The 25,367-nt window shown below is 32.2% G+C and overlaps 1 protein-coding gene across 4 annotated transcripts in view; it reads left to right on the top strand.

The window, feature by feature from the left end:
* The window catches only part of LOC134698063 (proteasome adapter and scaffold protein ECM29-like), a 73,619-nt gene extending 55,584 nt beyond the window's left edge, over nucleotides 1-18,035 (top strand). For 3 of the 4 annotated variants that reach the window (XM_063560376.1, XM_063560370.1, XM_063560355.1), the window contains 19 exons: nucleotides 102-149; nucleotides 680-801; nucleotides 1,197-1,359; nucleotides 3,839-3,898; nucleotides 4,472-4,561; nucleotides 5,345-5,411; nucleotides 5,638-5,729; nucleotides 7,407-7,473; nucleotides 7,837-7,965; nucleotides 8,654-8,722; nucleotides 9,400-9,611; nucleotides 9,925-9,968; nucleotides 10,299-10,344; nucleotides 12,635-12,781; nucleotides 13,510-13,624; nucleotides 13,854-13,959; nucleotides 14,928-15,022; nucleotides 16,324-16,395; nucleotides 16,741-18,035. In XM_063560376.1, coding sequence (XP_063416446.1) covers nucleotides 102-149; nucleotides 680-801; nucleotides 1,197-1,359; nucleotides 3,839-3,898; nucleotides 4,472-4,561; nucleotides 5,345-5,411; nucleotides 5,638-5,729; nucleotides 7,407-7,473; nucleotides 7,837-7,965; nucleotides 8,654-8,722; nucleotides 9,400-9,611; nucleotides 9,925-9,968; nucleotides 10,299-10,344; nucleotides 12,635-12,781; nucleotides 13,510-13,624; nucleotides 13,854-13,959; nucleotides 14,928-15,022; nucleotides 16,324-16,395; nucleotides 16,741-16,886 — 1,890 coding nt within the window. In that variant the 3' untranslated portion in view covers nucleotides 16,887-18,035. Of the gene's footprint in view, nucleotides 1-101; nucleotides 150-679; nucleotides 802-1,196; nucleotides 1,360-3,838; nucleotides 3,899-4,471; nucleotides 4,562-4,658; nucleotides 4,702-5,344; nucleotides 5,412-5,637; nucleotides 5,730-7,406; nucleotides 7,474-7,836; nucleotides 7,966-8,653; nucleotides 8,723-9,399; nucleotides 9,612-9,924; nucleotides 9,969-10,298; nucleotides 10,345-12,634; nucleotides 12,782-13,509; nucleotides 13,625-13,853; nucleotides 13,960-14,927; nucleotides 15,023-16,323; nucleotides 16,396-16,740 lie in introns of all 4 variants that reach the window. The other variant, XM_063560363.1, reaches the window with a different exon arrangement.
* Nucleotides 18,036-25,367: the final 7,332 nt, after the last annotated feature.

Raw genomic sequence — 25,367 nt, 5'->3', positions numbered from 1 at the left:
CTTCTATATGTATGCAGGAATTATATGACTTTACAAGATCATGTTTATGTTTCATCCTTTAGTATTTCATCACATATAAAAAAAGATTTGTTTTATTTCAGGAATCAGTAAGAAATGCAGCAGACTTGGCCTGTAGGTCACTCAGTAGGGTAAGTTCTGGTTCATGTATATTAAAGAAGACAAAATGAAACAAAATTTCTTTTGTTCTGTCTTGTTTGATATATCTTAATTTGGTATTTTTATATTCTTACTGTGGCATCTATACATTTTGATTGTTAATTTATCAGAAAATACCTGGTACACTTCAGGATTTTTTAACGGAGGACTTTTTCCAATTGCATCCTAATCTTATAAAATGTCAATTACTATATAAAATCAAGATTGCTACAGGAAATTTGGTTTTGTCAGGTTATAATGTTTTTGAAAGAATTTAAGAATAGAATATGAATTGATGGACTTGGAACTAGGGAAAAAAATCCAATGTTGATTTTTTTGTCACAACAAATTTTACGGCACTAGCATTTTTGGTTTTGAACATATTAGACAAAATAAATTCAACAATGTTTAAATACCATTTTACATTTTACATTTTATGGGAATAATAAGTTTTTTTTAGCATTTAACAAATGTTTCTTTTATGGAAGTAAATTGCCAACGCTAATTGCTATTTTTCATTCAGGCTTCCATTAAAATCTGTGATATAAACTATGGAAAGCTTGGAGAGAAAGCCACACGATTAGTTATGCCTTGTTTGTTAAAACATAGTTTACAAAGCAGTGTATCTGAAGTCAGAGCTATTGGGTAGGTAATCTAATGCAAGATATCTTAATATTTAACTTATTTTTACTTTTATTGAATTTGTTATATATATATATTTTTTTTTTATTTGGGAGGGGGGTAGGGGAAGTAATGTGACATAGACAATAGAAATGTAGAGTTAACACTTGTAGAAACCCTTAATTTGTGTAAAAACATGTCAATCAACATTTGAAAATTTATAGACAACTGAACAAGACTTTAATGTCTTGTAGTTTTAATTTATCTGTCAACTTGCCTTTTACTAACCAGAACAGTAAAACATATTGAATGTTTTATGCATTACAGTAGCAATATTGAGGCTTTTTACAATCATTGATAAACAGCTGCTTCTGTCATGTTTTTCTGCAAAGCATTTTATTCATATTCATATTTTTCAGTCTTTCTACCATGTTGAAGATCAGTAAGAATGCTGGTCCCCTGTTAAAACCTAATATACCAGTTTTAGTAACAGCTCTATTAGAGGCAGTCAGTGGCCTTGAACCACAAGTTCTTAACTACTTCAGTCTACAAGTCTCAAGTAATCAGAAAGACCTAGAGAAGGTATGTTACAGTGATCTTGAATCTATGATACTGAACTATGAAGGTTTATATTTCATATACTGTGGATTCATCATTATTAATGAGATACCAATTTTTGTGGGTAAGGGTGAACCACAAATTTAAAAATCTTTTATAGGCTTGTGTGCAGAGTTTAACAAAACCATGAAATCAAATATCCCTGAAAAGATGATTTCCACATAAATTGGTACCCACCAAAATAAATGAATACATAGTAAGATAAAGTAAGCATACATATGATTCTTCCAGCAAGAGTCAAAATCTCCCTCTTTTCATACCCTCTTCCGTCCCTCCCGTTAAAATTTGAAATCTTCCGCTTTTGAAAATGTCAACCTCGTAAAATTTTCAATACACATTTTTGTTAACAAAATCGATAGGGACAGAGAAAAAGTCAGAGAAACTTGAAATTGATATGGTAAAAGTCCGAGAAAAACGGAAGTTTCCTGTTGTGTCAAAACATAACATAAGGTCATAAAATCGGCGTTTTGCATTTGCGTTGATTTTTTCTTTCATTTGCGCCGATTTTTTTACAGGTAAATTACAGGTAAAAGATATAAGAAGATGTGGTATGAGTGCCAATGGGGCAACTCTTTATACCAGTCATGTTATTGGGAGGTGGAAGTAGGGTTTCGAGCAGGATAGGTCAAATGAAAGCTTTATACTTAGTTACATACTTTAAAATCAAGAAGTAAAATGACAAATTATAAATCTATTTTCAGCATTCAAATCCCCAAAAATCTTCAACGGAATACATTCAAATCATTAATCTGTTCTTAGCGGTCGAGTGTTTATAGACAACACATCTTATTTAATAAGATATATTCTTTTCTTGTGATTTCGTTTCTTCTATATTTGGCATAATTGTAGATAACGAAGTCCATCTCTTCTTTGAATAGCTACATACTGATGTGGGCATTGCTCTAGTAGAGTTTGCATTTTAACATACGTAATGACCTGTATTTTCTTGATAACATCTATAAAAAAACAAATATGTTTTCTCTTTATACTCTGTCCTTAGTCCATGTAAAAGTATTAACTTACCTGCAAATCCAATTAGGAGAAAATATAAAATCGGCGCAAATGAAAGAAAGAAAATTTTCAAAATCGGCGCAAATGTCATACGCCCCATAAAATAGGTAAAATCAGCCTGAGGTGTTTAAGATTAAACTGTTTATACAGCAATATTAAAGATAATAGGCAATTACCTGGTGACGACAAGCTAGTTTAAGACACAAGCCTGGTTGATTAAAAGTGAAATACTGACAAAGGATTAAACTGACTAATTGTACAACGATGTAATTCACTATGTCATGTATGTGATGCTGTTGAAAACATGAACCTCAAAGACAAATGAAATCAACTCAAATATGATATTTATGGCTAGTTTTCTATCCAAGCCAATGGAATACCTATATAAGTATAGTTGTCTTGGACTATTCTTAAATTTTAGAATTTTACAAAATGCAAACTGTATTTTATCACCAAATCCCAGCAGCAAATAAAAGAAGACCAAGTTTCTAGCCCAATTCATCTCTGTCTTGAGATTTGATTTCAAATGGTGCAGATCCAGTTCCAAGGGTCAAGACCATGCTTACTACACTTATGGAGACAGCTACCAACCAGCAAGCCTACATATCTATCAATTTAACACCTTCTATTACAAGCATGTTCAGTAGTGGTACCAAAGTTGACAATGTAGCTTTATCAGAGATACTTTTTGCCAACTATGTACAAAATGTATGATGGCTGATCACTTTATCTTGAATTATACATAATGAATAAATATTTGAAAACCCCTTATCTTCTATTTTTATCAAGTAAAAATGGATATGCAGGTGTTGAAAGGTATGGAATTATTGTTCCTTTAACCAAAAAAAAAGGAAGATATGCAGTTTTAAAACACAAAAAAAACATTGTGTACGTCGATAAAAAGGTCGATAATAAATCTCCAGTTATGATACCTAAACTCCAGCTGAAAATTTTCAAATCTCCAGTTGTGGCTTGACAACTCTGTCACATGTCTGAGTAAGGGTATATAATACTTTAGTTAGATTGTACTTTTGTAATGGGTAAAAACTGTCTACTAATTATTAAATACAAGATACTTGAAAAATGAATACAAGCCCACCTAAGAGAAAGAAAGAGGACTATTCGTTCATGTCTGCATTTGTACATTTGTCAGTTTGCCCTATAATTGTATAATGTACCAAAACATTAACCTAATATAAGATGGACGACAAGACTGGAAAAAATAATAACCCTTCAAAAATTGTCACTGAACATGCAGGGAAATTTGTTAATGTGAGCAGGACATGGGATCTTGTAGACATATACCAGTAATCTTTTGTTTATAATCTATTTAAAAAAAAGTTGTTAATGCACACCGTAAGTTTAATGGTATAGAAATACAGTATTATAACATAATAAGATGATTTGTTTAATAGGTAATTATTTATTCCAGTTAGACAGTGCCAGGATTGCTGCGTCTAGAATGTCACCTATGATGGAAACTGTTAATTATGTAAGTAATTTTAGATATATTATACTCTTTAAATCTGCCACAAATGTGTCAATTTTGCTCCAATGTGTATTTACAATCACACATCGTTCAAATATGTCCAGCATTACTTTCCTTAAACATGTCCAATCATTTTCTTTGCTCAAACAATGGAGAGACATTTGTTATTGAAATGCGCATCTTATAAAACACTTATTATATTCATGAACTCAGTACAGATAAATTGTATGTGAAATACAGTCAACTGCAATAGTACTGTATCAACCAGGGTTGAAAAGGCTTAATGACATTTGTGATATAGATGTGTTTTATTAATATCCATATGATATTCTGTATAATATCACTTTTTAATTTCAATATCACACACCATATCAATCCTCAACCAATATAATCCCTTGAGCAGTTCGATTATCTTTGATGAAAGCAATAATGACCCATGTTTCTTACTTAGAGGCTTAATAGAAAAAGTAAAATGGCAGAAGAGATAGGAGATCTGAAATAGGAAACACTTTCATTGTAGTTTATAAGATATTTATTACTGGATATGTCATTAATTCTTTCTTCTGATGATTTCAGTGTGTTCAGTATATAGACAGTGATGTCCTTGTAGAGCTGGTCCCAAGGTTAACAGATCTCATTAAAAGTGGAATAGGTATAGGTACAAAGGTAGGTCATACCAGAACTGGTTCCAAGGTTAACAGATCTAATTAAAAGTGGAATTGGTATAGGTACAAAGGTAGGTCATACCAGAACTGGTTCCAAGGTTAACAGATCTCATTAAAAGTGGAATTGGTATAGGTACAAAGGTAGATCATACCCACTCACACCTAGGATGATTGTATGGTTTCCCCTAAGCAATGTAACACTTCAAGATTAATGACATTTTTGTTTTTGATACTACCTGTATCAACAAGAATATCCAATTATGCTTCCGACTTATGTTAAGTTAAAGTCGACAAGTTTCTATTATACAAAAGAGTCTGATATATATATATAGAAAAAAAGTGTGGTTGGATTGCCAATGTGTATTATTGTATACATGTATATGTTATTTACTGGCTATATTTATAAACTGAATATATATGCCAAAAATATTCGTGTCTAACACAGAAAACACTTAAAAAGATCAATGTATTATACAAAAACATCCATGTTTTGTACATATGTAATGAAAAGGAAAAGATGAATTGAGCTTATGTCTGCCACATATTGTTAGTAAAACAGTGAACATCTGATTTTTAGGATTAGTTTAAAATAAAATCATCATAGATACCAGGATTTTAATTTTGTAATTCACGTTTCATCTACAAAAGACTCAGCAGTGACACTCCAAAAAAAGAAGAATAAGAAATGGCCAAACAAATGATAATTACAACAAGCTTGGTTTTATTTATCAAAGGAATATGACCACTGTGGAAAGGATGATAAAATCACTGTTTTCTTTTACAGGCAGGCTGTTCTAGTTTTGTTATACAATTAGTTCACCATTGTCCTCAAGATTTAACTCCATTTGCAGGTAAATATTCTTTCTTATAAACTTCACTTGGTACTGTCAAAAAATAATTAGAGAACACATTAAAAATTACGCACAACATAGAATTCATAATTTGTTTTAAAACTAAGATTGATAAAAATCTTTCTGGAGGACAATATATACAATTTTGTGAATAAGATCAGTATAAGTTCAAACCCGCCACAAAACTCATCTTCTCTGCTGTATTCTCCTTCTTTTCTCTTTACAGGTAAATTGATGTCAGCATTCCTAGCAGGTCTAAGTGACAGAAATTCTTCAGTGAGGAAAACATATGCATCTGCACTCGGCCATTTAATTAAGGTTTGTTTTAGAAATGATTTTGTTTGAATCATCTCACATATGGTTAACATTAAAACATCAATTAATTTAATCTGCTTGTTTTGTTCTCCATTTGTGAAGAGGAGGTTGATCTGAATTATTTTTTTGAGTAGATAAATATGAACTTTACCTAAATATACAAATGAAGGGAATAGGTGAGTATGTCATACACTATTTCCTAATGAATTCTGGGTAATATTTTCAAAATTATACACCAAAGCATTGTTAATGGTTTAACCCTTTCAACGCTATTCGCGGCATATGCCGCGATGACATACGCCGTCCCCCACTGCTATTCGCGGCATATGCCGCGATGACAACGGATTTTTCATTAGGACTCTTAAACCATTCAGTTTTCATTCGGGTCCTCTCTTATTTTTCCTTGTATGAATCGAGGATATACAAGGTCTCATTTGCGTTTGAAATCCCGGCAATTTTAATTATAAAATCATGCAGTAGAAGGAAAATTGAAGGAAAATAAAAACAAATATTTTGACAAATGCAAATGGCGGAAATCGGAAATGAAGCTGTAAATATTGAAATATTTCAGCATTTCTATGGCGAAACTGACAACGAGGATTAGTTAAAAGGTTTCTTGTTATCTCAATGTGTTTATTACATTTAATTTCGTGTGGGAAATATGATTTGATCGGTCATTACGAGACGTAGAAAAAGGGGGGAAAACGGAGGTTGACTGAAAATTTTGAAGACGGAGCCACTGATTTGTGCCACGATCACATAAAACGTTGTTTCTAGTGAAATACGCTACGGAATCGAGCAATAGGTGTCTGCTTTACTATATAGCAGATAAAACATCAAATTAGATGAAGATTAAAAGTAGTTTTATTCAAAATTCAACACAAATGTAATAAATTACACCTTTTACCTGTTCATTACCTGAAAATGCAGGTAACCTGATAAAAATTTTAGTATAATAACTGGCTAACATTACAGTTCATACTCTGCTGAGCATTTTTCATGCAATAACTTTCTCTGTATCTCTTATAATAAAAAAGATACAGCAGTCTGAAAAGGAATATACTGTTCTAATGAATAAACACAAAAAAAATGCAGCAGCGTTGAAAGGGTTAAAACAGCATTAGTGTTGTAATTGGTTAAAAATGTCCTTTACAATGGTGACTCAATGAATAAGTAATGTTATTGTTATGCCCCTGCCATAGGCGACAGGGACGCTCAGTGTTAGCATTGACCGTCCATCTTTCTCTTTATCAGTTCTCTTCCATTTTCGTTGCAAAGCTTGACTTAGGACATTGACTTTCGCAGACACAGCATTGCCTTCTTTATTATTATTGGATACAAACAGTGGAATTATCCCTAAACCTTAGGTTTCCAAAATGGCAAATTGTGAGCTCTACTAACATTTTTAGTCAATGAATTATGCAGTGGTGTACAGAAAAGGAACCTAGAAAATAAAAGCTGTGATAGATGAAATGGTGGACAACTATTGATAAAATTCCTGATTTGTGACATTTTCTAGTGGTTATCAACAACCTTCCAACTTCTCTACATGTTATAATTGGATTGTTATCTCAATGTTGGAGTTCCTGAATGTTTTATTTTTGTCAAATTGATGAAAATAAAGATGAAGTATAACAGTGTGAAACTACTTTAACTTTGTAAATGTTCTTTTCCCTGCAGGTTGCAAAAGACAGTAGTGTAGAAAAACTAATAATAAAGTTAAAGTCTTGGTATCTTGATAAAGAAGGTATGTACTTACTAAGCAATTTGGAGAATCTGTACTTACAATAAAAATGATAACCCCTGATTTTGTTTTTCAAAATATGTTATTATACTGCCAACCAATGAAACAGTAGTCAGCGAATGTCAATTTATGGGATGAAAATTCATAGTTTTTAGTAACTGTTCAGCAAGTAATGGTTGCTGCATGATAATGAAGTTTGACCTATGACCTCAAGATTTCAAGTCTAGTTCCTTATTAAAAAAACACATAATATTTCTGTATTTAGAATCACTAGATATGCTATAATGTATCTGCCTCTAGTGTAGATTTTGTTAAGAGACATTTTTGTGTGTCCACCAGATTTGTAATATTGTTGATATTTTTCAGATGAAGCTGCTAGACATGCATGTGGTTTAACCTTACAATCCATGTGCCACCAAAGTCAAGATATAATGAAGAGACATGCCACACAAGCAGTGCCACTAGCTTTCTTTGCCATGCATGAAAAGAAACCAGGTGTGATTTCATTTGATATAAATAATTCTTTGATATTTCCTCATTACACTATAAGAGTACTTTTTCTTAAATTGATAATATTTCAAGCCATAAAACAACTTATACAAGCTAAGAAGAAGGTTCAATAAAGTTTCGTAGGTCCAAGGCCTATCTTGCTGTACAATAGTGCCTTTTGTTGCATACATTAATGTCTTTTGATCTTTAGTAAAAAGGTAGTCTTATTGACCATCCTACCATATCTTTTTATTCTTAACCTTTTTTCTAGCATAATTTTCAATGAGGATTTATTGACTATTTCTTTATTTGAATTCATAGCAAAAATAATAATTTGAATTTTAGTTTGTTGAACCACAAGTTTGATGTGTCATGTGGGGCAATTCTAGACAATTTTATCAATTCAAAAAAAAATAATCTATTTTCAGCTAGTATTTGAAATGTAAATGCACTATAAGAAAAGCTGGACAAAAATAGCTTTATTTGGCCTTTAAACATATTTATTCATCAATTTGAAACATTTCACTTTGAAACAATGGACTTCATATATTGGACGAAATGTGGCCCTGTCCATTGAACAACTGGTGTTTGAGCAATTGTGAGTACAGTTGAAGTCTAAGCAATATTTCCCTGCTGTTTCAAAAATTTTGTTTGATAAAGGTTTCTTGTTCTCAAATTTTTTATTTTGTTTCAGAAACAGAAGACAAGTCATCTAAAGATAATATGTCTGTATGGGAAGAAATCTGGTTAGAAATCACTCCAGGTAAAATAAAGTAAAGGATTTACACATATTTATTATCTGTTAAATAGGAGCCAATCAGGGACAGTCTAGGTTTCATAAACAACTAATAAGCAATGAGAAAAAAGAACTGACATTTAGGCAAGTAGAAAAACAAAGTCAAATGACAGTTAACAAAACAATTAAAAAGAGTTGTAAGGAAAAGAATTCCATACCATCTTTGAAAAATTGAAAGTTAGTTCTAAACTTCCATGGATATAGTTGCCAAAACAAGGTTCAAGTAATTTGGTACTTTACACAAAGAAATTAAACTTTTCATGTGAATTCAGAAATTATTGTGTATAAAACAGAAAATGTTGTATGATTGCCACAAGAGACAATAATGACACAGAAATTAACAACTATAAGTCACCGTACAGCCTCCAACAATGAGCAAAGCCCATACCACATAGTGAGCTATATTGCGTGCATTTATTGTTGCCATTTTGTCATTTTAGACTAAATTGTGATTTATATTTTGCGATATTGATAAAAATCCTATTTAATTCATATATAATGCAAGTTTTCATTATTGTGATTATAACTTTGTCCCATTTTTCGCAATAATAAATACATTACAATAATTTCTGAACTTACCGTATATAACACTCCTATATCTCCTGACAAACTTATTCCATCATTAACTGTATTTATTTCCGTAGGTACAGAGGCTGGGATAAGATTATACCTCCAGGAAATTATGGAGCTGTTACAAACTTCAATAGATTCCCAATCATGGGCAACGAAAGCTCAGGCAGCAGATGCCATGAGTACTGTGGCAGAGAAACTCAAGGACAAGCTAGGTCCTCCTCACTTAGGCAACCTTCTCACTACCTTGTTGTCAGGGTTACAAGGCAGAATATGGACAGGCAAGGTAAGAATTTAAGAGGACATGAATTTGTCTCAACTTTGTTGAACATCTTGACTTGAATTACAAGTATAATATTGTTTCAGATCATTTGTAGAGGTAATCCATCTAGTTAACAAAATGTAACTTTTTTTTCCATTTTATTTGAGAAAAATCTGAAGAAGTCAACTGAAAAACTAAAGAATTTTATTGAAACTAATCCTTGAGAATCCTCACAGTATAAGAACTTGTGAAACAGTATGTCATCTGTTTTAATTTTGAAAACTATTTTCTCTATATAAAATTCAGTTTAAAAAGAGTTTAAATCTTTTATTTCCAGGAGACACTGATACAAGCCATAGACACTGTCTGCTGTTACTGCAAGTAAGTCAATACTAAAAATACAGGTGTTTATCATTTTGATGTAAAATCTCTCATTTTACTTTTAACACTAAAAGTTTAATTAAAATTGAAATTGATATCAGCTGTTATAACACAAACAAATCATTTAAGACAAGATTGATAAAAAGTATTCTTCATTTATCAATATGCCAAATAGGTTGTCACACAGAGGAAGGTATCTTCCATATTTGTGACGCATGACCTCATTGTTTTATTTTTAAGTTTCTATAGTACTTCTCATATTAGTGTTTTACAATACGATATATAAATTTTACACTACAGATTTATGTGTTGAATAATTTTCTGTTTTAGGGAAAATTTATCAAAAGAAACAGAAGGTCAACCAAGCATTGAAAAGGTGAGTAGAATAAATATATAAATAACTGCTACCACTTTATCCAGTGAAATACATTATTTTTACTCAAGATAGATAACTTTTTATACAACCGCAAAATTTGAAAATTTTTTGTTGTATATTGCTATCACGTTGGCGTCGTCGTCGATGTCCAAATACTTTTAGTTTTCGCACTCTAACTTTAGTAAAAGTGAATAGAAATCTATGAAATTTGAACACAAGGTTTATGACCACAAAAGTAAGGTTGGGATTGATTTTGGGAGTTTTGGTCCCAACATTTTAGGAATTAGGGGCCAAAAAGGGCCCAAATAAGCATTTTCTTGGTTTTCGTACTATAACTTTAGTTTAAGATAATAGAAATCTATGAAATTTTGACACAAGGTATATGACCACAAAAGAAAGGTTGGGATTGATTTTGGGAGTTTTGGTTCCAACAGTTTAGGAATTAGGGGCCAAAAAAGGGCCCAAATAAGCATTATTCTTGGTTTTTGCACAATAACTTTAGTTTAAGTAAATAGAAATCAATGAAATTTAAACACAATGTTTATGACCACAAAAGGAAGGTTGGTATTGATTTTGGGAGTTTAGGTCCCAACAGTTTAGGAATTAGGGGCCAAAAAGGGACCCAAATAAGCATTTTTCTTGGTTTTCGCACCATAACTTTAGTATAAGTAAATAGAAATCTATGAAATTTAAACACAAGGTTTATGACCATAAAAGGAAGGTTGATATCGATTTTGGGAGTTTTGGTCCCAACAGTTTAGGAATAAGGGGCCCAAAGGGTCCAAAATTAAACTTTGTTTGATTTCATCAAAATTGAATAATTGGGGTTCTTTGATATGCCGAATCTAACTGTGTATGTAGATTCTTAATTGTTGGTCCCGTTTTCAAATTGGTCTACATTAAGGTCCAAAGGCTCCAAAATTAAACTTAGTTTGATTTTGACAAAAATTGAATTGGTTGGGTTCTTTGATATGCTGAATCTAAAAATGTACTTAGATTTTTGATTATTGGCCCAGTTTTCAAGTTGGTCCAAATCGGGGTCCAAAATTGGGGGGGGGGGGGGTTCAATTTTTCTCATTTGAAATTTCATAAATAAAAAGAAAATTTTTCAAACATTTTTTTGAGAGGATTTACATTCAACAGCATAGTGAATTGCTCAAAGGCAAAGCACAAATTTTAAGTTCATTAGACCACATTCATTCTGTGTCAGAAACCTGTGCTGTGTCAACAATTTAATCACAATCCAAATTTAGAGCTGAATCCAGTTTGAATGTTGTGTCCATACTTGCCCCAACCGTTCAGGGTTCAACCACTGCGGTCGTATAAAGCTGCACCCTGCGGAGCATCTGGTTTAAACAGAATAGGTGAGGATTACCAAGTGTTGAATATTTAAAATTAAACAATTATAAATAGTGCAGAAATATCATAATGCACAAGATAAGGTGGTAGAATGTGTTTCTCTTATGATTTATGGACACTATGTAGACACACTTAATCCTTCTTTAAGAGGATGTGGGGTTTTTATACCCCCGCTTTAAAAGAGGGGGGATACTGTTTTACCTCTCTGTCCTTCCGTCAGTCCGTCCGTCCCATGAATATTTTTCGTCACATTTTTCTCAGGAACTTCTATACAAGGATTTCTGAAATTTGGTTTCAGGATTTATATAAGTCAGCTATACCGTGTGATGCGTTTTCAGATTCATCACTAGACAACTTCCTGTTTACCGAACACTTGCATATTTTTACACTATTTATATTATCCACTTGCGGCGGGGGTATCATCAGTGAGCAGTAGCTCACAGTTTCACTTGTTTTTCATGTTTCATCAGCTTGCATGGTCACCTTTTTTTGTGACGTCACATTTGGGAATTCAGAGGAAAACAAGAGATTTTAATGTAATAATTCATTCTGTCACAGCACTTTGTTTTATATGATGTTATTTCGATCAATTGTTGGTATATTTAGTAAAGTGATGAGTATCTTAATTGCATAATTTCCATACCTCAGCTGTAACTGATGTGGTAATTACAGATTAGAAATATAGTCTTCTCAGTTTCAAAATTTTTTGATAGACCATAGATAATCAGTTGATCACCATTTTCCTTGTGTAGTACCTTTAACTCCTGTTTGTTGTAAATACAGGAAATATTAATCAAAATATGAGTTTCCGCTGATGGTTGGGCAAATAGTAGTGTATTTTAGAATTTAAACTGATTTATTAAAGACTTGAAAGCTTGAAAGAATTGGTGTTTATGATTTTTTCAATTTTTTTTTTTAATTATTTTTACAGGTTGTTGATTCAATGATGAAAGAATCTAAGAAGGAAAGATTAGAATATAAACTAGAGGCCCTCAAGTGTACAGGAAATATTTTAGAAGAATACTCCTTAGACAGATTCTCAGAAATTTGGCAGATTGCCCAACCTGATTTATCCAAGGTATGTTTTTATTCAATTTACAGACAGAATCTCCTCTCATGTATATTTATTAAAACTATTCTCTTTTTCTGGCTGCTTAGTCATCAACTGTTCTTGTATCTTAAACAGTGGTAATCAATAAGAATTGTGTCTGTTTACGCAGTGATATTTTATCCATCTAACTGTGAAGGATTCTTATTATCTTATCTTGGAATAATTATTATACCCTTGCTGTTCAAGCAGTATTGCTTTAAAAATGTGGGGGTATACTGTTTTACCTCTGTCTGTCCATCCATCCATGAGTCTGTCCTTCTCATGAATATTTTCGTCACATTTTTCTCACGAACTATTTGACAAGGATTTCTGAAATTTGGTTTCATGATTAATATAAGTCTGTCATACTTTGTGATTAATTTTCAGATTCATCACTCAACAACTTCCTGTTTACCAAAATATTTCGGCCGCGGTATCATCAGTGAGCATTTGCTCGCAGTTTTACTTGTTACTAAAAATGCTACCTTTTGTAATTTATGGACAAATTTAAGGAACCAGCAACCCAGCAACACTAAAAAAGTAAATGTCACCAATAGATAAAATTGAGAAAGGAAATGGGGAATGTGTCAAAGCCACAACAACCCGACCATAGAGCCAATAGTTGTCTTTACTTTATGTTAAGCCCATAAAAATCATCGAAATATCACTCTTGTCTCCCACTTTTGTCTATTACATTTCTTGTCTTTTATTTTCAGGCAGGAAACAAAAATGGTGAAGATGATGATATAAAACCAGAAATGAAACAAAAGAAATTTAATTGTTATTTTGAAATTTTAGGGCAGTCCTGGCCTTTAACAGTGACAACACAAGGTATGTTACCTAGGAAACATATGTTTAGTAAGTGATGATTTTAAGGCATTAAATATAATGAAATGCATTTCATCCTTTATTTGAAGAAACCAAAACATAAAAGAGAGAACAATTATTAATCATGTGTCTAATTGAGGAACGAAAGTTAATGGAGCAGAAATGACAATTGAATCTTCTTTAAATATATAACATTTGGCTTGGCATTCCTGTTTATCTTTATTTATTTCAGATGAATTTGGTTCCAAGTTTAGTGATTTGTTGTTGACATCTTTACTCCATAACACATGGAAAATACAAGTGACAATACTGAAGTCTTTGTTTAAACTGATAGATAGGTAAGTTAATGACATTTCTATTGTCTGAAGTTGAAATGGTGAAGATAACCTTATCCTTTCCTGTAATGTATCACTGACATGAATATCAATTAATAAAGGAATTTCATCAAGTAAAAAGCAACCAAAAGAATGCAGCAAAAAACACGACTAGCAAAAATCCAAAAAGAGAGAACAATCGAAAAAATACAGCAAAAAACTCAAAGGAGAAAGCAACCTTAAAGAGGAGCATTAAACTCAATAGTAAGAGTCTGTACAGAGACCTATAGTTCTTCATTTCTATTTCATTTGGTCTGGTGGAGTTATTTCACTGGTAATCTGGCCAAATCTTCTTCTATTTATATATTTAACAATAGAATAAGTTGATACATTTTAGATATAAATCTATTATTCTTCCATAAAAAACAAAAATGTGTCCTCAGTACATGAATGCCCCACTTGCACTATCATTTTCCAGGTTCAGTGGACCGTGAAATTGGGGTAAAAACTCTAATTTGGCATTAAAATTAGAAAGATCATATCATAGGGAACATGTGTACTAAGTTTGAAGTCGATTGGACTTCAACTTCATCAAAAACTACCTTGACCAAAAACTTTAACCTGAAGTGGGACAGACGGACGGACGGACAGACGGACAGACAGATGGACGGACGAACAGACGCACAGACAAGAAAACATAATGCCCTTCTACTATCGTAGGTGGGGCATAAAAAGTGAAGGCAAAATATGAAAGACCTTCTATCTGTAGTCAATCATATACAAGTCTACATTATACTTATATTGCAGTTAAAATAAACTAGTTGATTGACACCCCTATATTAATAGACTATTGCAGATATAATCATGAAAAAAATATAATTCATTGAACACACCTCTTGGTTAGGAATTTCTCACTGCATTGTTGTCTCTTTGACACATTCCCTGTTTCCATTCTGTATGCTATTATAACTGTATGCTTTGTTATTTTTTAGATACCATATCTTTCAAAAAGATAAAACATTATTACATAAAGCTGTGGTCCAAGGTTTAACAAGCAGAATGTTAGAAACCATGATTCCATCTTTAGGTATGATATCTTAGCTATAATGTTTTTTCATACAGTTTTATGGGATTGACAATTTTTATTCATATAAGTTGATATGAATAAGTTTGTATTAAACACCAGCTTATATTTTAATGAATATTTGTAGTTTAAAACAGTAAAATCCATTTATTTTGTTTACTTTGTGTCCAATGATCAGACTTTCCAGGTGAATGGAATAGCATGGTATGGTCATGTATTTAAAGATTGACCTTGTTTATTTACATTTATTTCATAGCACATATTAGTAAAAAGTAAAATCACAAAATTACTGAAAGTTTTCAGGAGAAAATCAAATCAGAAAGTCCATAATCACTTGGCAAAATCAAATAACAAAACTCACCAAAAATGAATGAACAAGAACTGTCATATTCCTGACTTGGTACAGGCATTTTCAACTGTAGAAAATGGTGGACTAAACCTGGTTTTATAGCACTAAACCTCTTACTTTGTTGACAGTCTCATCAAATTCCATTGGATGTCATTTAGTTGCTGAAAGGAGTAGGTTCAGTAAGACCCCTTATTGGCCCCAAAATATAGCAGTTTTACAAAATTGTTAAAATGTAAACTTTTGGTTATTCATTGGAAAGAAGAGTGCTTCTGCTACATAAAAATGGACAGTTTTTGACAAAACAGTGCACATATATCGGGTACTAGCATCATTACGTCATGCTAAATTACTGAAATCTTTACAATTTGGACATTTTAGTTAAATTTCAGACAGTTTCCGTCTAAAATGAAAGTGGCCGCATTCGTGTTCATTCATAATATTGAAATATAAGTTGTATTTGATGATAATACATAACATATATAAAGGTTGAGGATGAACACGGATGCGTCCACTTTCATTTTTGACAAAAACCATCTAGAAAGTTACGTTTTTTTGGCATATTGGATAGATTTTTCATATTTAAGCTTGCATTTTTAATGGCTCAATCAGTTAAAATCTTTTACTTAAACTTATTGAATCAATTTTGAATAGACACTTAAGTGTTTAAAAAGTGTACAAAATCTTTTGTTCGATGAACCTGACATTTGAGGCCAAAATCGGCCCTTACTTGACCTACTCCTTTGGGGTTTGATCATTTTATCGACCAATATAATATAAACAGCAAGTCATCAAGATTAAGAAAAAAAGGTTTTACCTCAACATTGTATGGAGAAGGTTTAACCCAAGTGGATACAGTTTCACTTTGTTTTTTATTATACCTGTTTGGAGAAGGTTTAACTCAAAAGGGACATAGTATATAAATACTTTGTTTTAATGACTATGTTTTATGTTTCAGGTAATATAAAGTATACTGTGATACGACATGAAGCATTAAGTACAACAGAACTACTTATAAATAAAGTCATAGGTGAGTTAAATTATATAAAGGGGTCTTGATAATATTCAAATAAAATATTGTGTTTTCTACATGAAATCCCAAGAAATTGAATTCCTGAACTCCCAAAATTTGAAAAAAAGAATTCCCTGATCCTGAGAGGACCAATCCTGAAATCCCGAGCATAAAAAAAAAGATTTTGATGCAAAAGGTCCTAACCCCTTTCTAACCATATGGTGGAAGACATTTAGAATATGTATCATTGTTTTGTATGATGCCTTTAAACATTTGAATAATTTCAAACATCATTTAAAAGAATGAGATCTTTATCAAAGTGACATGGTATTCCCATATTAACAGTTATTTATTATATTTCAGATGTTGATGGTATATTATCCAGTGACATTCTGTCTAAAGTACAAGATGCCTTGTCAGCCATGTCTGGTGACTCCAGTCCAGAATTACAGGACAAGTCCCATGAACTGTTGAAACAAATCACTGTTAAAATATCTACTATGGAATAACTCTGGGGGTGGGGATCTGTACAAAACATAAAATATCTACAGTGAAATAATTCTGGGGATGGGATTATTAGGAAACATAAGTATATCATAAAAAGAATCAGTTGGACCAAATATCAATAGATTTACGAGACCATACAACATTATAACATTTCTTTTACAATTCTGTGTTCTTACAATCATAATTAGCATCACAATGTCTTACAATTGTATAAATTTCAGAATAATTTATTTGTCTCTTTAAAGGTTGACATTATATAAACACTTGTCTATTGGAAAAAGGTGTATATTAATCTTTTTATTTGTGACGATGGTCTGCTGTCTTATTGACAAATACTCCACATCTCTTATTATTGATACCATGTACTAGAACAGTTAACAAGGAAGAAATTAAACATGGGAGGCATTTTTATGCCCCATCTACGATAGTAGAGGGGCATAATGTTTTCTGGTCTGTGCCTCCGTTCGTTCATTGGTCCGTTCGTTCGGCCCGCTTCAGGTTAAAGTTTTTGGTCGAGGTAGTTTTTGATGAAGTTGAAGTCCAATCAATTTGAAACTTAGTACACATGTTCCCTATGATATGATCTTTCTAATTTTAATGTCAAATTAAAGTATTGACCCCAATTTCATGGTCCACTGATCAAAGAAAAAGATAGTGTGAAGCTCAGGTTAAAGTTTTTGGTCAAGGTAGTTTTTGATGAAGTTGAAGTCCAATCAACTTGAAACTTAGTACACATGTTAACTATGATATGATCTTTCTAATTTTAATGCCAAATTAAAGTATTGACCCGTATTTCACGGTCCAGTGAACATGTAAAATGATAGTGCGAGTGGGGCATCCGTGTACTATGGACACATTCTTGTTTCTGGTATCATTAATTTGTTATTTAGTTTTGGTTTTGTGTTTTCATTTAATGAAGTAAAATAACATATTTTCAAATTTGACATTTATCCATGAAAAAGTTCTTGTAATTTGTAAAACTGCAATCATTGAAAGAAATGTTTAAACTCAGTTATTTGATATAGGACTGTCTTATTCAAATATAATACAAGTGCAATGTCTAAGATGGAATAAAGTTTTATGTATAATCATTGTTATGGATATTTTATTTTGAATTGTTAGAGATCTGAAAAATAAACCTGTTAGAAGTTATTTACTGCTTATTAATGGTTTGTGAACATCAGAAGATGTTGATCATCTCCTCTCCACCCCTCACCACCTGTCTGGTTATTTCATCTTAGCCAACACATCATATAATGTAATATTAATGGCAGGATTGCTGTGTATAACAGCAAGCAGAGTTAACATGTGATGCAGATAATTATGTTGGATTTAGGGGCTAAATAAGACATGAAACCAATACAAGAATATGCAGAATCATTCCTATATGTAGCTATCATTCCAAGATTTGATAAATATAGATCCTTACATTCATACCAGTGGATTATCAGATTTATCCAATTGAGATAGTTAAATTATCAATTTAAAAGTCTGAGCCTCAGCCAGGTAATCCACGAGTAACTATGTAAGAATCTGTTTCTCTAATGATTAAAAAATGAATTTTCTTTTTTTTTGTTAAACGAAAATCCCCTTCGAGTGCCTTTCATATTGCACGATTTGTCAATTTCATTAACACCTGTTAGCATATTTTGATTCAACCAGTTAGCTAAAAAGGTTATGACCCTTAAAATCATCCAATGATCTTTTGAGATCATCGGCAACCGCACGTTGATTAATTTTTTTTATACAATGGGTTTGGAAAGGGATAAATTTTCATAGAATTAGAGAAAGTTTTTATCTATAAAAAAAATATATAGGTATGGGTATACCTAATTGAGACTAAATTGTATAAAACATTTAAAACAAGCTTCAAATTTATTCGTTCATTGTGTAATCATATGTTTTTTGATTGAGTTAAGTCTGCCAATTGATATTTTATCGTGTGTTTTTCTATGTTGTAATGTTATGCTATTGTTTCAGAAAAAGGGAGAAGGTTTGGATCCATTAAAACATTTAATCCCGCTGCAAATGTTTGCACCTGTCCTAAGTCAGGAATCTGATGTACAGTAGTTGTCGTTTGTTTATGTAATATATACATGTTTCTCATTTCTCGTTTTGTTTATATAGATTAGACCGTTGGTTTTCCTGTTTGAATGGTTTTACACTAGTAATTTTGGGGCCCTTTATAGCTTGTTGTTCGGTGTGAGCCAAGGCTCCGTGTTGAAGGCCGTACTTTAACCTATAATGGTTTACTTTTTAAATTGTAATTTGGATGGAGAGTTGTCTCATTGGCACTCACACCACATCTTCCTATATCTATTTAAATTTGCATGTTAGACTTCAGTGTGAGTATACATCTGGTATAATAAAGAGTGTTATCAATGTTGTAATGTATGCCTGTCATGTCAGTTAACTGCCCAAAATCACTGACTGCTAATATTTATAAATCTCCATTGGGATTTTAAGAACGAGGAAACATATACTTGTCATAAGTATTTTCAAACTAATGTTTAGTGGGTATAATGGAGTTGATGCATTTATTGTATGAGACACGTGCCTGTTTGGACACCACTTTTGCATTCTTGTGATTCCCACAAGTTGTATTTTTAACTTCATTTGCATATCTAAGTAGATTTCTGTGGTTAAACATCAGTTAACTACTGTTGCCCAAATTTCTAATGAGATTATATGTGCCTAAATGTTTTAAATGCATTATTTGAATATCAGTTTTTAAGGTTTTTATAAATTTAGGACATTAATGATTCCAGTATAAGGTCTGAAGCACCCCTATAAATTGTAAAAACACTCATAAGAATTGGTCAGTTCCTCAATACTCTGGTTTTCTCTTTTTAAAAAACATGAAAAAAATATACAAGGTAATAAGGGACCAACAAAAACTTTAAGACGAAAAAGAAAGAAAAACGACACACTTCACAGAAAAATTAATAAAATTGGGTACCAAAACTCAAAGGTCTCCAGTTCATCAGGAGGTTACAAGATTCTGTTTTACCGCCACCATATTGATCATTGCAAGCAACAATGGATGACATTTCATAAAAGTAAACCAAAATATTATAAGCTAGAGATAAATTCAACTTTACCAAATTTGGTTCTTTGATCAAGAGTTTTATAATAAGCAAAACTTGTTTTTAAGGAAATCTAGATAATAAAGATAATCTATGTAATAATTTTACTTGGAAGATTTATTGTCCATATAGATGCACTGCTTGAATGTGCAGTACAGAAAGAAAAGTTTTGAAGCAAATTCTCAACTCACTCAATTTCTATATGTATAAAAACAAGATATAAAGTAGACTGTAATATCTTGGGTTTGACTTCTACTGAAGAACAAGAAATCTGTAAATATTTATTATAATATTATCTTCTAAATTGCACAATGGTTATGTCTATTTAGAAATGAATAATTCAAATTTCCGTCAAAATAAGTTTTGAACTTCAATCATTGTATTCTTGGTATTTCCAGTCTTGGTAAAACAATAAAATTGAGAATGGAAATGAGGAATGTGTCAAAGAGACAACAACCCGACCATAGAAAAAACAACAGCAGAAGGTCACCAACATGTCTACAATGTAGCGAGAAATTCCCGCACATGGAGGCGTCCTTCAGCTGGCCCCTAAACAAATATATACTAGTTCAGTGATAATGAACGCCATACTAATTTCCAAATTGTACACAAGAAACTAAAATTAAAATAATACAAGACTAACAAAGACCAGAGGCTCCTGACTTGGGACAGGCGCAAAAATGCAGCGGGGTTAAACATGTTTATGAGATCTCAACCCTCCCCCTATACCTCTAGCCAATGTAGAAAAGTAAACGCATAACAATACGCACATTTAAAATTCAGTTCAAGAGAAGTCCAAGTCTGATGTCAGAAGATGTAACCAAAGAAAATAAACAAATTGACAATAATATATAAATAACAACAGACTACTATCAGTTAACTGACATGCCAGCTCCAGACTTCAATTAAACTGATTGAAAGATTATGATTTCATCATATGAATATCAGGCACAATCCTTCCCATTAGGGGTTTAGTATCATACCATCATAACATATATGAGAAGAACATAAGTTTACATTTTGGGGTTGAATCGCTTATTCGAAGCAGTGTTGGTTATCTTTATATCTTACATATAAAGTTTATGTAATGAAGAAAATGTTGAAATTAGGTTAAAAAATGTCCAACTACATTTAGCTATAGTATGGCTGAATAATAGCACCGACGATGATTTGATTAAACGGACTATTGCCATATCGTAATCTTTTCAAAATTTGTCTTCTCCGAAACAGCTGGACCAATAACAGCTGAAGTTGTCCTGATTTACACGTAGAGTCATACAAGTAATTCCCCTGAGGTGAAAAATTGATATTCATTATCACGTTGTTGTTTTTTTTGTCTCTTTTTTCGAGATTTAAGACAGAAACTGAAACCCCTATTATGAAAAAGACTACAAGATCGACATAAATGTTAATTTGAAAGACGACTCTATAGGTTGTAAGTCTGGCACAACTTTTTGGAATTTTGGATCCTCAATGCTTTTCAACTTTGTTAAAAATGGGAACAAATTGTGCCCCTCTACTTGCCGACTTGTTTCTTTATTATTATTATGAGTCTGACTTCATGCAGGAACTTCTTAGGAAGAAAGATTAGAAGTTAGCGATATCCTTTAATTCTAATTTCCGCTATATAGATGATGTTCTTTCACTAAATAATTCAAAAGATGGTGACTATGTGGAACGCATCTATCCCATCGAACTAGAGATAAAGGATACTACAGATACAGTTAAGTTGGCCTCATAGTTTGACTTGCATCTAGAAATTGACAATGAGGGTCGGTTGTAAGCAAAACTTTACGACAAAAGAGATGATTTCAGCTTTCAATTGTGAACTTTCCATTTCTAAGTAGCAACATTCCAGCAGCACCTGCATACGGGGTATATATCTCCCAATTGATACGATATTTCCGTGCTTGCATTTCCTCTCATGATTTTCTTGATAGAGGGTTGCTGCTCACAAGGAAGCTATTAAACCAAGAGTTCCAAATGGGGAAGTTGAAAGCATCCCTTAGTAAATTTTACGGACGCCATCACGATTTGGTTGACTGTTATGGAATAACCGTTTCACAAATGATATCGGATATGTTCCTTACGTCGGAACTACAATCCCCTTCCCTTTCATGAATGTGACCTACCGAATTAGACTATTTACCGGATTTGTTATCACATTAGCACCACGACGGGTGCCACATGTGGAGCAGGATCTGCTTACCATTCTGGAGCACCTGAAAACTAAAATGGATAGCAAAACTGCCAACTATGAAATTGATAAGACAACAAAGTTGAGATAAACCATTTCTTGCAGTCATTTTTAATATGATGACTTCTTTGTGAAGATCATTTTTTTAATTCAGGAGTGGTTGGTTCTTGGAAGACTTTGACCAAAAAAGGTAATTAATTTTCGAATAACATTTTTGATTCTGGTTTTGGAGAAGTAATAAATTGTTTCTATAAAAAATAAAAATTTAATTCCACCAAAAAGCTATATACATGTTGTTTTTTAATATAACTAGTTAAAACATATCAAAGATATCAGGATTATAATGTGTTTCGAGTGCAAGAAAGGTAATAAAAATATATTGAAAGTACTATTTCCTCCTAGATAAGCGATTTCGGCTTAACGCATCTTCTAGTCTTAATTTGCCCTAGAATTTTCTGTAATGAATAAACTTTATTAAGTTATGTAATTTAAATATTTGTTGAAGATGATAACTCTGACATATTTCATCATTATATCTATTATTAACGCGCAATATTACAATATATAGGACAAATGTCATTGGGTTAATAAAACATTATTTTCATGTGATGCATATTCATGTGATCTAGATTACCACCGATGCGGGAAATGATTGGATGGTAATTATCCATGTACAAGGACAAGGAAGTGTCTGGAAAATAGACCACACAGATAAGTTGGTCGCAGTCGTACCTAAACTATATTCAAAGGTGTCAGTTAATTGCATATCTATTTTAGTGTTGTTTATCAACATATCAACTTCTACGTTAATAATTTCATAGAATATTTACAATACGAGTACAAATGTAATCGAAATTGTCATATATTGAACTTTGTTGAACCAAATTGTAATATATATTTGTTGAACCAAATTGTCTATCACATTAACAAAAATTTAGCCTATTTGACCAGGTTAATTTTACTAGTGACAAATGCATGGGCTTTACGCATCTTAAAATTATCTTTGCAATCAAAATAAATTGGCTATAACGGTTGTAGTAAGTTGTAAAATGAACAATTTCAAAATAAAAAAAATACAAATTGCTGTCTCTTATGATCCAGCAGGAGGTTGAATAACAAAATATTGAGGAAAATTCAAACCGGAAAGTCCCTAATGAAATGGCAAAATCAAACGTCCAAACACATCACATGTATGATTATCAACTGTTATATGTCTGCACTTCGGACATATTAGTCCAGTCGATTAGTGAAACAATTGTACAGATTGTGGTAAAAGCATCAAACTTTGCAGAGTGTTAGTGGAGGTCATAACTAACATTTAAAGCTATGAACCCATTTAAGAAAATCAAAATGGCGGCTCTTGGCGGCCATTTTGAAATCGCCTCCAAAAAATTAATAAAAATTATGAAAATAATTATGAAAAATATATTACTTTACCAATTTTGATAACCTTTCGTATATTCATAATTAATGACAAAGACTATAAACTGAGGACTTTTTTATTATTAGTGTCTATCTTGAATTGTGGCCATTTTTAAAATGCAAATTTCCAATTTATCATTATTCGCTATCCTATAAATTGCTATTTGAATTTATACTAAGTTTTTTTATGCATTTACAACTAGTCTTTCTAATTATTTATTTATGACTGTTGCTATTTATATAGGACATTCACCAAGTGCTCAAATAAGGCATGCATATGTTGACAAAATAAATGTATCTAAAGAAATACATAAATTCTTTTACTTGCAGTTACTTTTTACCACTAAATAGTGCGTATATACAATATAAGTTATGACCGCTCTATGACAAAAAGGAAAAATATGTAGGTATTGAAATTACTGGAGCTGAAAAATCAAATGAACAAATACATATTTGTTTTTCGGTTCATTTTTTTCCATAAATAAGGCCGTTAGTTTTCTACTTTGAATTGTTTTACATTGTCCATTCGGGGCCTTTTATAGCTGACTATGCGGTATGGGCTTTGCTCATGGTTGAAGGCCGTACGGTGACCTATAGTTGTTAATGTCTGTGTCATTTTGGTCTTTTGTGGATAGTTGTCTCATTGGCAATCTTCTTTTTTATAAATAGACTGAAAGAATAACGAAATGCCAAGCAAATACAAAAAGAGCAGAAATTTGAGCTGGTAATCAGTCATTTTTTTTGTAAGCATACAACTGTTCCAAGTTGATCAAGGCCATAAATTGGGAGTAACACTCCAGAATCACAAGGTAAAAGGTACTTATCATGTCAAAACAAATCTTCAGACCAAAATATATTTTGTCAGGAAAACGAAAAAAGTCCAAGATGAGTCACTGATTGAAAATACCAGTTAAATAACCAGACACAGTTGTAATGAATCAACAAGAACAAGATTGCAGGGAGTTTTTTTTTTGTGATGTGGTATCTGACTATCATCATGAAGCATCGACAGTCATGATCGACTATAGAGTACGTGACTTTCAGGTGAACTACTAACCATTGTTCTTGTAGCCAGACTCAGTGCTGGAGATTAATATTGCAGGAACAGATATCATGCTAAATGTAGGTTAAAACTGCACGACAATGCAATACTATAGTAAGACAGAATTCAAATACACAGGAAGAAAGTCAGGAAAGGAATCTGTTATCCATGGAATGGGGCTGCCAAATGTTAGAAAACAGTGATGGATATTGTTTTAATATTTGAATTTGCGGATATCGGTAAATTGTACAGTAAACGTCTTGAGTAAATATGAGTTGTCATGGAGAAAATGATGAATACAACACTTCTGAAAAATTGTATACTAGCTGCCATAGATGATATGGAAGCACACATGTAATGTCTTTCTTTTTATTTTCAACGAATATTTGTGGGAAGTTTTGGAACAGGTCATGTCTTAAAGCCGTGATGGTGAAGGCCTTATCATAGGCAAAGTGACTAGAATAATTGATGAGTATGGCTTGGTATTATAAAAAGGTTTACAGGGACATTCAATGTAGAATGTCAAAATGGATCAGTTCCACAAACATTGAGACATGTTACTCTCTATCTGAGAACTGATAAAATGCAGTTCAGTTCGACGACAAGTTGAACACTTGAACTAGATGAAAAATGGTAAGTGTTGTCTGCCACTCAACGAAATTACCGGACTCGATGTTTGGCCAACCTGTACCATTCTTACTAGGGAAACTTATGTCTGTTGAGCTGATTCGTGTTG

The sequence above is a fragment of the Mytilus trossulus genome, chromosome 1 (assembly GCF_036588685.1).
Source record: "Mytilus trossulus isolate FHL-02 chromosome 1, PNRI_Mtr1.1.1.hap1, whole genome shotgun sequence".
Lineage (NCBI taxonomy): Eukaryota > Metazoa > Mollusca > Bivalvia > Mytilida > Mytilidae > Mytilus > Mytilus trossulus.
Note: the sequence above shows the minus strand (reverse complement) of the source record. Positions and strands in the feature narration are given on the sequence as shown.